The 16,190-nt window shown below is 33.3% G+C and overlaps 1 protein-coding gene across 2 annotated transcripts in view; it reads right to left on the bottom strand.

The window, feature by feature from the left end:
• The window catches only part of KLHL1 (kelch like family member 1), a 364,563-nt gene that overhangs the window by 33,248 nt on the left and 315,125 nt on the right, over positions 1 to 16,190 (bottom strand). For both annotated transcript variants that reach the window (XM_024748105.1, XM_024748114.1), the window contains one exon: positions 778 to 940. In XM_024748105.1, the coding sequence (XP_024603873.1) occupies positions 778 to 940 (163 nt within the window). The remainder of the gene's footprint in view (positions 1 to 777; positions 941 to 16,190) is intronic.

Here is a 16,190-nt window from a genome sequence, read left to right as displayed (position 1 = left end):
TGAAGAGGACTGAAATATTACTTGCATTTGTTAAGCAGCCATGGTAGCTTTAGCAAATGGACTTTAGGGGAAAGAGAAGTAAACAGATTGGAAGCTTTTGCTGTTGTTCAAACCAGGGGTGTTATTAGCTTTTTTAGGGCAGAGTTTCTCATGGCAGTGAGAGGGAGTGTATTTTGCCATCCCAGAGGGTATATTAGGCAATGTCTGGAGACTTTTTTGATTACCACCTTGGGCAGGGTGTTGCAGTTGGTATCTAGTAGATAAAAGCCAGTCTGCTGCTAAACACTGTACAATGCACAGGACAGAGCCCTGCACCAAACAAAGATTTATCTGACTCAAAATATCAACAGTATTGTGTTTGAAAATTCCCCATTTAGGGTGATAGGAATGGAAAAGGAGAAAAGTGAAGAGACATACAATCATGCAAAAAAATATATTAAGTACCAAATTTTTAGTAGTCTTTTGCAGGCTCATCAGACTATTTTACCAGAAAGGATATAAATATGCAGATCTTTAGTTCACATAATTCTCATGAAATATATGTGATACTTAAAAAAAACAGTTATTGTAAAGAAGTTTTGGTTTTTATTTTATAAGAAGGACAATCAGAAAAATATGCAGTCTTGATCTATCAATGATCCATGAAGACTAAACTTAAAAAAAAATCAAAATCCAAAGATTTAAATATTTTATCAAAACAGTTTACTAAATGTTATTTTTAAAACAATATTCACTCAAAAAGTTTCTTTTTCAAATAAAAAAGGAAAGTCTACTCACTTGCCATTCAATGCTGCCACACCAACTGTGCTTCGGGCAATTGACATACTAGCTACAAATGTCCACTGCTGACTCTGAGGATCCCACCTCTCCACTGTGTTCAGATAGCTCCAGCCATCATGGCCTCCCACGGCATAGATAGGGCCTTCTAGTACCGTCACACCTGAAACATGGGAGAAATGAAAACCAAATGGATTTATTCCACAGTGAGGTTCTAAAATCAAATTAATAGTAAAAATTATGATGCCATTCAGAATAGGTTCTAGCAGTTAAGAAACATTTGCAACTCCCTCTTGTGAGAGCACCGGAATCACAGCTAACTGCTGAACAATCATTGACAGGAAGTCACTGGAACTCACCAAAAAAGATACCCTACATCCAAAGACAAAGGAAAAGCCACACTGAGACAGAAGGAGGGTTGCAATCGCAATAAAATCAAATCTCAAAATTCCTGGGTTGGTGACTCACAAACTGGAGAACAATTATACCACAGAAGTCCACACACTGTAGTGAAGGTTCTGAGGCACATGTCAGGCTTCCCAACTTGGGAATCTGGCAACAGGAGGAGGAATTCACAGAGAGTCAGATTTTGAAAGCTAGCAGGATTTGACTGCAGGGCTTCAACAGTACTGGGGGAAACAGAGACTCCACTCTTGGAGGGCACACACAAAGTAGTGTGCACACCAGGACCTAAGAGGAAGGGGCAGTGACCCCATAGGAGACTGAAACAGACCTACCTCCTAGTGTTAGAGGGTCTCCTGCAGAGTCAGGGGGTGGCTGTGGCTCACCATGGGGACTAGGACACTGGCACCAGAAGTTCTGGGAAGTATTCTTTGGTGTGAGCTCTACTGGAGTCAACCACTAACCCTGCCAAAAAGCCTGTAGGCACCAGTGCTGGGTGGCCTCAGGCCAAAAAAACAACATGGAGGGAACTCAGCCCCACCCATCAGCAGACAAGTGGATTAAAGTTTTACTGAGCTCTGCCCACCAGAGCAACACCCAACTCTACCCACCACCAGTCTCTCCTATCAGGAAGCTTGCACAAGCCTCTTAGATAAGCTCATCCACCAGAGGGCAAACAGCAGAAGCAAGAAGAGCTACAAACCTGCAGCCTGTGGAACAAAAACCACATTCACAGAAAGACAAAATGAAAAGGCAGAGGACTAGGTACCAGATAAAGCAACAAGATAAAACCCCAAAAAACAAATAAATGAAGTGGAGATAGGCAACCTTTCAGAAAAAGAATTCAGAATAATGATAGTGAAGATGATCCAGGACCCCAGAAAAAAAAAATGGAGGAAAAGATCAAGAAGATGCAAGAAATGTTTAACAAAGACCTAGAAGAGTTAAAGAGCAAACAAACAGAGATAAACAATACAATAACTGAAATGAAAAATACACTAGAAGGAATCAATAGCAGAATAACTGAGGCAGAAGAATGGGTAAGTGATCTGGAAGACAGAATGGTGGAATTCACTGCTGTGTAACAGAATGAAGAAAAAAGAATGAAAACCAATGAAGACAGCCTAAGAGACCTCTGAGACAACATTAAATGCACCAATATTTGCATTATAGGGGTCCCAGAAGGAGAAGAGAAAGAGAAAGGGTCAAAGGAAGTATTTGAAGAGATTAGAGTTGAAAACTTCCCTAACATAGGGAAGGAAAGAGCCACAAAAGTCCAGGCAGGATAAACCCAAGGAGAAACACGCTAAGACACATAGTAATCAAATTGACAAAAATTAAAGACAAAGAAAAATTATTAAAACTAACAAGGGAAAAATGACAAATAACATACAAGGGAACTCTCATAACAGCTGACTTCTCAGAAGAAACTCTATAAGCCAGAAGGGAGTGGCATGAAATATTTAAAGTGATGAAAGGGAAGAACCTACAACCAAGATTACTCTACCCAGCAAGGACCTCATTCAGATTCGACGGAGAAATCAAAAGCTTTAAGACAAGGAAAAACTAAGAGAATTCAGCACCACCAGACCAGCTCTACAACAAATGATGAAGGAATTTTTCCAAGTGGGAAACACAAGGGAAGAAAAGGACCTACAAAAACAAACACAAAACAATTAAGAAAATGGTAATGGGAACATATATATCAATAATTACCTCAAATGTGAATGACGTGAATGAATTAAATGCTCCAACCAAAAGAAACAGGCTTGTTGAATGGATACAAAAACAAAACCCATATATATGCTGTCTACAAGAGACCCACTTCAGACTTAGGGACACATACAGACTGAAAGTGAGGGGATGAAAAAAGATATTCTATGCAAATGGAAATCAAAAGAAAGCTTGAATAGCACTACACATATCAGATAAAATTGACTTTAAAATAAAGAATGTTACCAAAGACAAGGAAGGACACTACATAATGATCCAGGGATCAACTGAAGAAGATATAATAACTATAAATATGTATGCACCCAACATAGGAGAACGTCAATGTATAAGGCAAATGCTAACAGCTATAAAAGAGGAAATTGACAGTAACACAGTAATCGTGTGGGACTTTAAAACCTTCCTTTCACCAATGGACAGATCAACCAGTCAGAAAATTAACAAGGAAACACAAGCTTTAAATGACACAATAGACCAAATAGATTTAATTGATATTTATAGGACATTCCATTTGAAAACAGCAGATTACACTTTCTTCTCAAGTGCACATGGAACAATGACATCTTGGGTCATAAATCAAGCCTCAGTAAATTTAAGAAAATTGAAATCATATCAAGCATCATTTGCAACCACAATGTTATGAGATTAGAAATAAATTACAGGGGAAAAAAAGGAAAAAACACAAATACATGGAGGCTAAACAATATGTTACTAAATAACCAAGAAATCACTGTAGAAATCAAAAATAAAATAAAAAAAAATACCTAGAAACAAATGACAATGAGAATATGACTACCCAAAACCTATGGGATGCAGCAAAGGCAGTTTAAGAGGGATGTTTACAACAATATAATCCTACCTCAAGAAACAAGAATAATCTCAACTTAACAATCTAACATTACATCTAAAGGAACTAGAGAAAGAACAAGCAAAACCCAAAGTTAGTACAAGGAAAGAAATCATAAAGATTGGAGCATAAATAAATGAAATAGAAATTTAAAAAACAATAGCAAATATCAATAAAACTAAAACCTGGTTCTTTGAGAAGATAAACAAAATTGATAAACTTTTAGCCAAACTCATCAAGAAAAAGAGGGAGAGGACTCAAATCAATAAAATTAGAAATGAAAAAGGAGAAGTTACAATGGACACTGCAGAAATACAAAGCATCCTAAGAGACTACTAAAAGCAACTCTATGCCAATAAAATGGACAACCTGGAAGAAATGGACAAATTCTTAGAAAGGTATAACTTTCCAAGACTGGACCAGGAAGAAGTAGAAAATATGAGCATACCAATCACAAGTAATGAAATTGAAACTGCGATTAAAAATCTTCCAACAAAAAAAATTCAGGACCAGATGGCTTCACAAGTGAATTCTATAAAATATTTAGAGGAGAGCTAACACCCATGCTTCTCAAACTCTTCCAAAATATTGCAGAGGAAAGAACACTCCCAAGCTCATTCTACAAAGCCACCATCACACTGATACCAACATCAGACAAAGATACTACAAAAAGAAAATTACAGACCAATATCTCTGATGAATATAGCTGCAAAAATCCTCAACAAAATAATAGCAGACAGAATCCAACAGCACATTAAAAGGATCATACACCATAATCAAGTGGGATTTATCACAGGGATGCAAGGATTCTTCAATATACACAAATCAATCAATGTGATACACTATGTTAACAAATTAAAGAATAAAATCCATATGATCACCTCAATAGATGCAGAAAAAGCTTTTGACAAAATTGAACACCACTTATGATAAAAACTCCCCAGAAATGGGCAAAGAAAGAAAATACTTCAACAGAATAAAAGTCATATAAAACAAACCCACAGCAAACATCATTCTCAATGGTGAAAAACCAAAAACATTTCCTCAAAGATGAGGAAGAAGACAAGGATATCCGCTCTCGCCACTCTTATTCAACATAGTTTTGAAAGTTCTAGTCACGGCAATTAGAGAAGACAAAAAAATTAAAGGAATACAAATTGGAAAGGAAGTAAAACTCTCACTGTTTGCAGATGACATGATACTATACATAGATAATCCTAAAGATGCCACCAGAAAGCTACTAGAGCTAATCAATGAATTTGGTAAAGTAGCAGGATACAAAATTAATGCACAGAAATCTTTCGCATTCCTATACACTAACAGCTAAAGATCAAAAAGAAATTAAGGAAACAATCCCATTCACCCTTGCAACACAAAGAATAAAATACCTAGGAATAAACCTACCTAAGGAGGTAAAAGACCTGTACTCAGAAATCCATAAGACACTGATGAAAGAAATCAAAGATGACACAAACGGTTGGAGAGATATACCATGTTCTTGGATTGGAAGAATCAATTTTGTGAAAATGACTATACTATCCAAAGCAATCTACAGATTCAATGCAATTCCTATCAAATTACCAATGGCATTTTTTACAGAACAAGTGCAAAATATCTTAAAATTTGTATGGAGGCACAAAAGACCCCAAATAGCCAAGGCAATCTTGAGGGAAAAAATTAGGAGCTGGAGGAATCACACTCCCTAACTTCAGACTACACTACAAAGCTACAGTAATCAAGACAATATGGTACTGGCCCAAAAAGAGAAATATAGATCAATGGAAAATGATAGAAATCCCAGAGATAAACCCATGCACTTCTGGTTAACTAATCTATGACAAAGGAGGCAAGGATATCCAATGGAGAAAAGACAGTCCCTTCAATAAGTGTTGCTGGGAAAACTGGACAGCTACATGTAAAAGAAAGAAATTAGAACACTCCCTAACACCATACACAAAAATAAACTCAAAATGGATTAACAACCTAAATGTAAGAGTGGACACTATAAAACTCTTAGAGGAAAACACAGGAAGAACACTCTTTGACAAAAATCACAGCAAGATCTTTTTTGACCCACCTCCTAGAGTAATGGAAATAAAATTTAAAAGCTTTTGCACAGCAAAGGAAAATATAAACAAAACAAAATGACAACCCTCAGAATGGGAGAAAATATTTGCAAACAAATCAATGGACAAAGGGTTAATCTCCAAAATATATAAACAGCTCATGCAGCTCAATATTAAAAAAATAAACAACCCAATCAAAAAATGGGCAGAACTAAATAGACATTGCTCCAAGGAAGACATACAGATGGCCAAGAGGAACATGAAAATCTGCTCAACATCACTAATTATAGAGAAATGCAAATCAAAAGTACAATGAGGTATTATATCACACCGTTCAGAATGGGCATCATCAGAAAATCTATAAACAACAAATGTTGGAGAGGGTGTGGAGAAAAGGGAACCCTCTTGCACTGTTGGTGGGAATGTGTATTGATACAGCCACTGTGGAGAATAGTGTGCACGTTCCTTAAAATACTAAAAATAGAATTATCATATGACCCAGCAATCCCACTACTGGACATATATCCAGAGAAAGCCATAATTCAAAGAGACACATGCACCCCAATGTTCATTTCAACACTATTTACAATAGCCAAGCCATGAAACACCCTAAATGCCCATCGACATACAAATGGGTAAAGAAGATGAGGTACATATATAGAATAGGATATTACTCAGCCATAAAAAGAAATGAAATTGGGTCATTTGCAGAGATGTGGTTGGCCCTAGAGACTGTCATACAGAGTTAAGTAAGTCAGAAAGAGGAAAATAAATATTGTATATTAAAGCATATATGTGAAATCTAGAAAAATGGTACAGATGAACTGGTTTGCAAGGCAGAAATAGAAATGCAGTTGTAGAGAACAAATGTATGGATACCAAGGGGGGAAGGGGGAATTGGTGTTGGTGTTGGGATGAACTAGGAGATTGGAATTGACACATATATACTAATATGTATAAAATAGATAACTAATAAGAACCTGCTGTATAAAAAGAATAAATAAAATAAAATTTAAAAAAAAAACCAATTGCAATGAGGTAGAAACTCTTCACTATTAATTGAATTTTTTCATTCAAGTGAAAAAAATGGAATCCAACTAAATATTATGACCTAAATGCTTTATGAAAGATAATACATTTCCTTATTTATGACCATGTGAAGTAGCAAAATCTAAAAATCAGAGGTGATGCATCTTGTGCCTCACATTTTGAAGATTATTTCTACACTGTTGTTTAAAGTACTTTATTGCTTTAAGCAATGCTGCATTAAGCAATGTAACATTATCAGTTTGAATTTGAGGTTAGGGTTCTCTGTGTTTTGTCTCCCCATCACTTCATAATAAACTTATCTAAAGCTTAGAAAATATGATGCCTCTTATAAACTGAAATCATTAAAAACTAGCAATTAAATTAATTATGAGTCATCAATGGTACAATATATACAACTTTTATATACTGTTTTTCCAGTCAATTCACTTCTTCATTAGATGGGTTTTCTTAGATCTTAAACAGTTGCTAAGTATTTACATATTATGTTAATATTGATTGAAGTGATCTCATTCAGTCTCATTCAGTGTAGGGAAATTCTGGTGAATTTTCCCCAAAGTTCAAAATCTAATGTCAGATTGTTAAGAACTCTGAAGCATCTGTGATCTTATCCTATTTGCTAGCTGACAAGGTAAACTGCCACAAATGTATGTATATTGAGAGAAGACACATGACTCCTGAGTCAAAGAGAAAAGGTAGTTATTACTCATAGCAACAGCAATAGTCAGAGAATCACCAATTTTTTTGACTGGTTCTTCAAGCCCCAATTCCCACAGGGTGATGCCAAGAGGGCTTTAACATTTCCTTCAGCTTGACCAAACTTTAGACAGGATTCTCCTGCCTCTAGAGTCCTGACCTCACTTTCCTTAGAGAATTTACTTTGAACAACTTGTAATTGAAAATTATAAGTTCTCTGTCCCTTTGAGATGTAAATCTTTTTAAAAAACCTCTTGCCAGTGTTACAGCCACAGATGCTTTTTCTCAAGGACCTGGGAATATAATCTTCAAGAAAGATAGCATCCTTATCTCCCAGTTTCTGTGGGAGAGTAAGGGCTTAACTTCATCTGTCACCTTCCTTCAAGTTGTAAGTCTACCTCTTGTCTGGAATGTAGAAAGTTTACTTTACCTTCAGGTAAGGTCAATTAGCAAACATAGATTGCCTATGATTCCCCCACTCACTCCAGGTCTCAAAAGCTCTCCCACCTTTGTTTTACTAGAGGTGAATTTAGCCTCAATTCTGACCTTTCTTCCTTCTTGCAATAACCTTGAATAAAGTCTTTCTTGTCTGTTTAAGTTTGTCTAATAAAATTTTTGCTTTGAAAAGCATCAGGTGAAACCTGTACATGCAATGGGTTGTAAGTAAAGTTGAAAGTTGTAAGTTGAAAGTAAGTTAATTTATAATGGGCAATAAACTTACATGCCCATTACTCCGGAAGGAGACATTATCTTCATGCTTTTAAGTATGCCTGACTTTCTCTGGAGATAGGAACTATCTTTATCTTCCTAGTATTTCTGTTAATAATTTGGGGGAGAGGTGGTCACTGCTTTGTTCAAAAGCTGTGCAGAAATATGAAAGATCCATGGAGAATTATGTCTCAACACTGATGTGAAAGTAAAATGATGCTTTTTAATTAATTCATTCATTCATTTAACTGCTATTTATTGAATGTCTATTATGTGTCAGGAATTTTTCTTACCACCAAAGACACAATGCCAAGAACACATAGGTGAACAAGACAAAGTCCTTACCCTCACTGAGCTTATATATATTCGTCAATGAATATTTAGCTAAAATGGATTAAGTACATTACTCACAAAAGACCTTACTTAGAGTGTTTCCAATATCAATTCCAAATCAATACAAGAAGAAAGAACAAAGGAGACAGAAAGGAAATGGTCAGATAGGTTGGAGGGTTTTCCAGAAACTTTTGGTATCTGGAAACTAAGCAAGAAGAGTTAATCCAGGAGGATGGGTCAATTATTTACCTGCATATTTCTGGCCAACTACAAATTTCTATTGGATCTGGAGAGACAAAAGTTACTGCTGACTTTGAAAGTAGGTTCTGGACCAGTACTGTACAAGTTTTAATCCATTCTGGTAACTACTTATTCAGTCATAACTCTAAAATATATTTGATTTGTGACTTATTTTAAAATTTTTTTGAGGTTATTTGATTTCATAAAAATCATTTACTCATAAAGTATAACATATACAAAATACAAAATTTATAAGATATTTTTTCACACGAACAACAACACACACTCATCATCTACATTGTTTCCATACCAGAATACCAACTTCCAGTCACTAACCTCCATTAAAAGGTAATAATTTTTCTGATTTCTTTCCACCTATAGTAAGTTTTTTCCCCTTATTTTAAATTTACAAATTAACACATTTAATATATTCTTTTTTGTGTGTCAAAGACTGAAAGTTCATGTCCCCTCAAAATTCACATGCTGAAATCCTAACCTCTAATGTGATGTATTAAGAGGTGGGCCCTTTGGTAAGGGTGATGAGATCATGAGGGAGAGGCCCTCATGAATGGAATTAGTACCCTTCTGAAAGAGACCCCCGAGAGCTCCCTCACTCCTTTTGCCATGTGAGATGGCTGTCTGTGAACCAAGAGCAGGCTCTCACCAAACACAGAATCTGCCAGCACCTTGATCTTGGATTTCCCAACCTCCAGACTGTGAGAAATAAATTTCTGTTGTTTATGCTCAGTCTATGGCATTCTGTTATAGCAGCTCAAACTTAGACATTGTGTCTTCCTCCTTTCAAGTTATGTCTATGACATTGATTCAGGTTGTTAGGTGAGGCAATCATTTATTATTTTCCGTTGCATATACCATTACATTGTATGAATAAGCAACTTTTATAGGTCCATTTCATTTCTGATAGAAATTAGTATTGTCTCTAGTTTTGATATCTGCTTCTCAAGTCCTGGCTGCCTTGGTTTATCTCTGATGTCTTCAAGAATTTGATAAATGTATTTAATTCTTCATTCACAGTTGTACATGGCTAGAAAGCTTACACAGACACTAGATACTCTTTCAAGGCCAGAAATTCAATGTGTATGTTTAAGACGTCTAACTTTATTTTTAGTGCACAAATTTAATAAAATAATATAATCAAATATATTAATCTGTCATTAATATTTTGGCCTTGGTTTATACATGTGTTTTTAAGATTTTCTTCAAGCTCTCCCACTTACATAGGTAAATTTCTTAATCTCTCTATATTGCAATTTTCTCATCTCTAAAGTGAGAATAGTTATAATAATGATTTTATTGTGTTGTGGTAAGGATTATATGCATTAATGTATATAAAGCACTTAGAACAGAATCTGATACATTATTGCCATTCAACTTTTGTAAGCTATTGTAATTGCTATTATTACCCTCATATTCAAGTCTTAGGAGATATAAAAGGAAACTTATAGAAAAGGATATATAAAAGTCCTGTAAGCATATATGTTTGATATAAGTGGTAATCAGAATAATCAGGATATAAAAATAAAACATGTTTGAGAGAAAGTTTTTGACAACCATACTTTAATTATTTTTTAATTTAAAAGTGTTTCAATATCAAACACTGTTAAGAATATTGGGAACTTATATTTTTATCATGAAATTGTCATTTAGGAATACCACTTTGGAGGGAAATTTAACAATACTTAGTGAAAGTATTATGATCTATCCTTTACAAAAATTTGAAATATTTTATAATTAAAAATTGTGATTATGAGAGAAAACAAAATATAGTCATTGAGGTATAAGAACTAGTAAATATTTCTTACAATAAGTAAAGAAAGATTTAGATAAGCAATTAATCTATTAACTTTCTATAAAAAAATATTAGAATGTATCCATATCTGTTGCTGGAGATAAAATAGAACTTACATTCTAATATGGAATATAGAAAATAGGAACACAGACATAATTGAACGATTTTATATATTAATATTCTTTAAGTAATCAAGGTATTTTGGATGAGAATATCAGGGCCAGGGGCAGTAAAAAAGGCAGAAGAGTGTTGGCAGCTCTGCCATTGGAGTGTAATTGCCTGGGCTCAAATCTCAGTCTATTTCTACCAGCTATGTGATACTGGGAAAAAAATACCTTAAATTTCTTGTATCTCAGTACCCTCATTCCCCAGGAGTACATACCTCAACTATTTGCGGTGCTCAGCAAATAACAAGCTCTTAATAATTTTAGTTGTTATATAAATAGAATGGACACTATGGTCTCCCTTAGTATAAGTCATTAAAGCTGAGACATTAAGAACTGCAAGCGGGATGACGGAGTAGTTGTAAGGTGTATCATCAGCCTCAAAACTTAAATTCATATCCCAAACATCTCTACTTATAACTTAACAGTTGAGCAAGTACTGTATACCCAGGATTGTGTGATTTTTCCCTTGCAGAAGGATCCTATTAAACAGAGTGAATAATTAGGCCAGAATAATTTCAAAATGATACTTTCAATTTCTTCATGCTTTCTAAAAATATCTTTGCAAATACAGTAAAACAAGATTAACAATGCAAAAATATTTTTCAGTAACAATATTAAACCTGCATTAAGAAAATAATAATCTAATAGAAGCAATGGAAATATTTAATGTTATTTTTTGTGTCTCAAGCCAAATAATTGCATGATTACTTCTAATAAAAAATTTTAAATATCTTTTTGATGTTTACTGTTACCAAAATGTTCTTTTCCATACATATAATAATTTATATATGTTAAAATCTAGCTCTTGCACATTTATTCCTTTTGAAAATTCTGCAGTAAAATACTAGAATTTTTATGTAATTTTTCTTTAAGATAGTTCAATGAAAGTAGAAAACCATTCTTAATTTTCAAGTAAGATAGCACAGTTAAAGCTGAACATTATCCATGTGGGTTTTAGAGCACAAATAAATACGATGGACATTAAGACCTTTGAATATAGAGAGTAATCTTGGGAATGGTCATTTGTACAGCTCATTCCCCCAAATATTTTTACTTAAAAGAAAAACTTATTGCTTACATAATTTACCCCAAAATATTTGTTTTATTATTTCTGTATTAATATAATCAGAATCTTAATTTGTTCTCCTGAGAAAGAAATTATCCTTTTTCTCTATCCTCATTAATATTATCCATTCAAAATATTGCTAAATTTATTCTAAACTCTCAGTCCTTCCTATTTATAGAGAATACATGTTGTAATTATGCAAAATAATGAAATCATGGAACTAATTTTTAGTATTGCTTTACTGTTTACATATTTACCATTAATTACATAATTTAAGAAGCACAAGCCTGTGAAATATCAGATTTCCTTTTGCCTAGGTGGAGAATATTTAGTTTTAAATGAATAGTAATGCATTTAAATTTCTTTTGACTTAATCATTATGTTGAATAAATTACTATAATATTGTTAATTATTATGTTATGGAAGTCACAAAATATATCTAAATCATCAATGGCTTCACAATATGCATATGACCTTCTGGACATAACTTATTTTTTATTTTCTTTCTTAAATCATTTATTAAAGTCATCATCAAGGAAATAGTAGCACCTAGTAAATATTTATAACTAATTATTAGGATGACATTTCCACTGCCATCAAATAGTTTTACTTCAGAAGCAATGAATCACCAAGTAATAGTTCATAAAAATGAATATTTTACAGTTGTTCTGTGCAAAGAAGTAAGCAAAAATAACTTTCATAATGGGAATGGGGAAATAGATAAGTAAAATTATATATGTTTTATACACATTACTCCATAAAATTTTCCCAAAGATATTAAATACATCTCTCTCTCTTTCCTTCTCTCTCTCTCTCTATATATATACACATATATATGTAGATTTTTGCAATCCTACAAAATCACATATATATAGAGAGAGATGTATATTAAATACATCTTTCTCTCTCTCTCTCTCTCTCTCTCTCTCTCTCTCTCTCTCTCTCTTTCACTCTCTCTTTCTATATATATAGAGAGAGAGAAAGAGGAGAAAGACCTTGTGGAAATTTCCCCAATATTATAAATGTATATAGTATACAATATATACAATACCTTCTATATGAATCTATATATATAATTATGATGTAAAATATAAATGGATTAATACAAATATGTTTTTAAAATGTTGACCACAGGTAGAACAAAATGGAATAAGTTACTAGGAATATTTTTCATGCAATCCTACAAAATCACTTAAGCTTAAAATATATATTATTTCTTGGGGCTTCCCTGGTGGCTCAGTGGTTGAGAGTCTGCCTGCCGACGTAGGGGACACGGGTTTGTGCCCCAGTCCGGGAAGATCCCACATGCCGCAGACTTGCTGGGCCCGTGAGCCGTGGACGCTGAGCCTGCGCGTCTGGAGCCTGTGCTCCGCAATGGGAGAGGCCACAACAGTGAGAGGCCTGCGTACCGCAAAAAAAAAAAAAAAAAGTCTTAGGAATTTACCCATTGCCTGGGAAAACAGTTCTCCTGCGTATTTGCAAGGGATTGGTTCCAGGACTGCCCCTTCTCATACCAAAATCAGAGGATGCTCAAGTTCCTTATATAAAATGGCATAGTATTTGCAATAACCTATGTACATCATCCCATATACTTTAAACCATCTCTAGATTGCTTCTAATACCTAATACAATGTAAATACTATGTAAATAGCTGTAAATACGATGTAAATGCTGTGTAAATAGTTGCCTGTTCACACAAATTCAAGTTTTGCTTTTTGGAACTTTCTAGAATTTTTTTCACATATTTTTCAATCCTTGGTTGGTTGAATCTGCTGATGCAGAACCTGTGGATATGGAGGGTCCACTGTAGGTGACTGACACGAAGGTGATTTCCAAGCCATAACCTGAGCACAATATTAATAAAAAGTCACTGTTAGGGCATGGAATTAGATGCAAAAAGTTTTGAGTATCTTTGTAAGAGTAAGTCAATTGCTTCATCTCTTTGAGCTCTTGTTTTCTAATCTGTAAAAATAGTGGTAATAATACTACTCATCTCAAGGAGCTGTTGTGGGAGTTAAACGAGAAAATGTACTTAAAATTCTTGGGAGAGTTATTAGCACTTTTTTTAAAAATAAAAAGTAACTTTTAGTTTAATGTGATTTCATGTACCGAGGATCAAAAAACAGGATCAAGGTCAAAACTTTGTCTAAGAACAAACATAGACATGGTCTGGATTCGTATCAGTCCAATCGCTTTTTACACCATTTTTCTGATAGTTCTCCCTTTATTATTCTTAGTTATAAATTCTGCCTAAAATATTGATATTTTACACTTATTTCTAATGTTTAGCAATTATTTCGATTCAACATCAAGTTAGTGCTTTAAGATGTTGAATAGTCACTATGTTTTTATTCATACTGATTTATGGAATATGCAACTATTTATATTTGTCACAAACAAAATAGGAAAATTGATCTCAATATTTATTTTGATTGTACTGTATATAATTAACAGTCTTAATGAAACATAAAAATTTTATCATATAGATAAAACAAAAAGGCTGTATTTTAGGGAAAAAATAATGGCTACTATTGTTTAAATAAAGATAAAAACCTTGAAGAATAAAACCAAAGTTATAGATCAAAGCATTTGTCTTTTTATTGACAGTGAGAGAATCTATACATTTAACATGAGATAATGTATTAGCAACAATGTAAAGTTTTATTCATAAAAATATAAAAGTTCTAATTATATTGTCCCTATTGTAGAATATGTCAACATATTGAATAAATGTATTTTTCATATGGTTTTGCTTCAATCTTTATTGAGACCCACTAGTTAATATTTGAATTATTCTTATCTAAAATAAGGGTTGGAGAAGGGGCGGCAAAGAAGAGTGATTAGTTAGCATTTAAACAACTCTGATCAGAAGTTCAGATTCAGGTGTGGACTATTATAAGCACATCATTTATTTTAATCTTATACTATTTTTTCACATAATTGATAATAGAAATTTTCTGTCACTTAGTAAAATGAGTGGCCTTTAAGATATGTGGACTAAGAAGAAATACTTTCAAATACTTCCGCCCTCATGTCAACATGTTATATGATTATAGAAGGTTATAAATTGTAATTATAATATATTGTTCAGTAGCCTGTTCAAGGTCAAAGGCTTTTTCAAGTATAGCCAAATATGGGGATTTGATCGTTTAGTTTAAACCAGTTTTAGCTGTATTCCACTACAAAGAGCTGTACTTTGCTTAGCTTATAAATTAAGTGGTGTGTTTTTGTTAAGTGGTGTGTGTTTGTTTGTTTCTGCCAGATTTGTAAGAATTTGATTTAACACGTTGTTTTTCTATTGACACAGAAAGTCTGTGGTGACAAAAATTACATTCTACAGCTACCTACAATTACTGAAGCCTACAGAAAGCTACTAAAGAAACTCCAATATTTATATTCTAAAGTTAGGATACTTATAGAAACCATTTATATATAAATTAATTTGTATTCCCCTAGAGACAGACATCATTTTGTGCTATGGGCAAACATACATATTATGTGACACGGTTTTTATAGTAAATTTGTTACTTCTTTTTAAATTCGATAGCATAAAAATAAGTATATTTTTTATAGAAAAGTTTTAAAAACCTCAATAGTGTGGTGTACCTATAATAATAATGCACACATTTTATTTATAAATATAGTATTTCCCTTATTTAAGCAAACTCAAAGAGAAATTGTCCTAGAATCAAAGGTCAACAACTACTAGATAAATGGTTTTCTGTTACCTTGCTAAACCCAAAGCAATACGAAAGCAGGATAGTGTTTCTTCACAATTTTCTCTCTGGCACTCAAGAAAGTCTTTGGGAGTACATTTGTTGAATGAATAAAATTTAGTCTGAAAGTTTACATCTAATATAATAAAACATCAAATTGAACTTAATTTATCTGTAAATGATGTAATAGACTCAATATTAATAGCTAATGGTTTTCCAAAAGTACAAGTGAGGCAAATATTTCTATTGCAAAAATAATAAAAATGTTAACTTTCATAAAGGAGTCTCTATCAAATAAAGGAAAAGCTTGTTGAGCACTCAAAAGAATAGTAACAATGCAGCATTATTCTTTTTAGATACTTGGAGTCCTAATAATTAGGACCCTTCAGGCTAAGGATAAGAATTAATCATAATGTATGGTACTGGCACAAAAACAGAAATAAGCAATTATACCCCAATAAAGACGTTTAAAAAAAAAAAAAAAGAATTAATCATAATGTACTATTTTTTGGTAAAAATATATAAAACTTTTAGATATATATGGTTGCAAGATGTATCAAAATGTCTAATTAAGAGATATTTAA

This window comes from Neophocaena asiaeorientalis, unplaced genomic scaffold, assembly GCF_003031525.2.
Source record: "Neophocaena asiaeorientalis asiaeorientalis breed wild unplaced genomic scaffold, Neophocaena_asiaeorientalis_V1.1 scaffold81, whole genome shotgun sequence".
Taxonomy (NCBI): Eukaryota; Metazoa; Chordata; class Mammalia; order Artiodactyla; family Phocoenidae; genus Neophocaena; species Neophocaena asiaeorientalis.
This window is presented reverse-complemented; position numbering and strand designations above follow the sequence as displayed.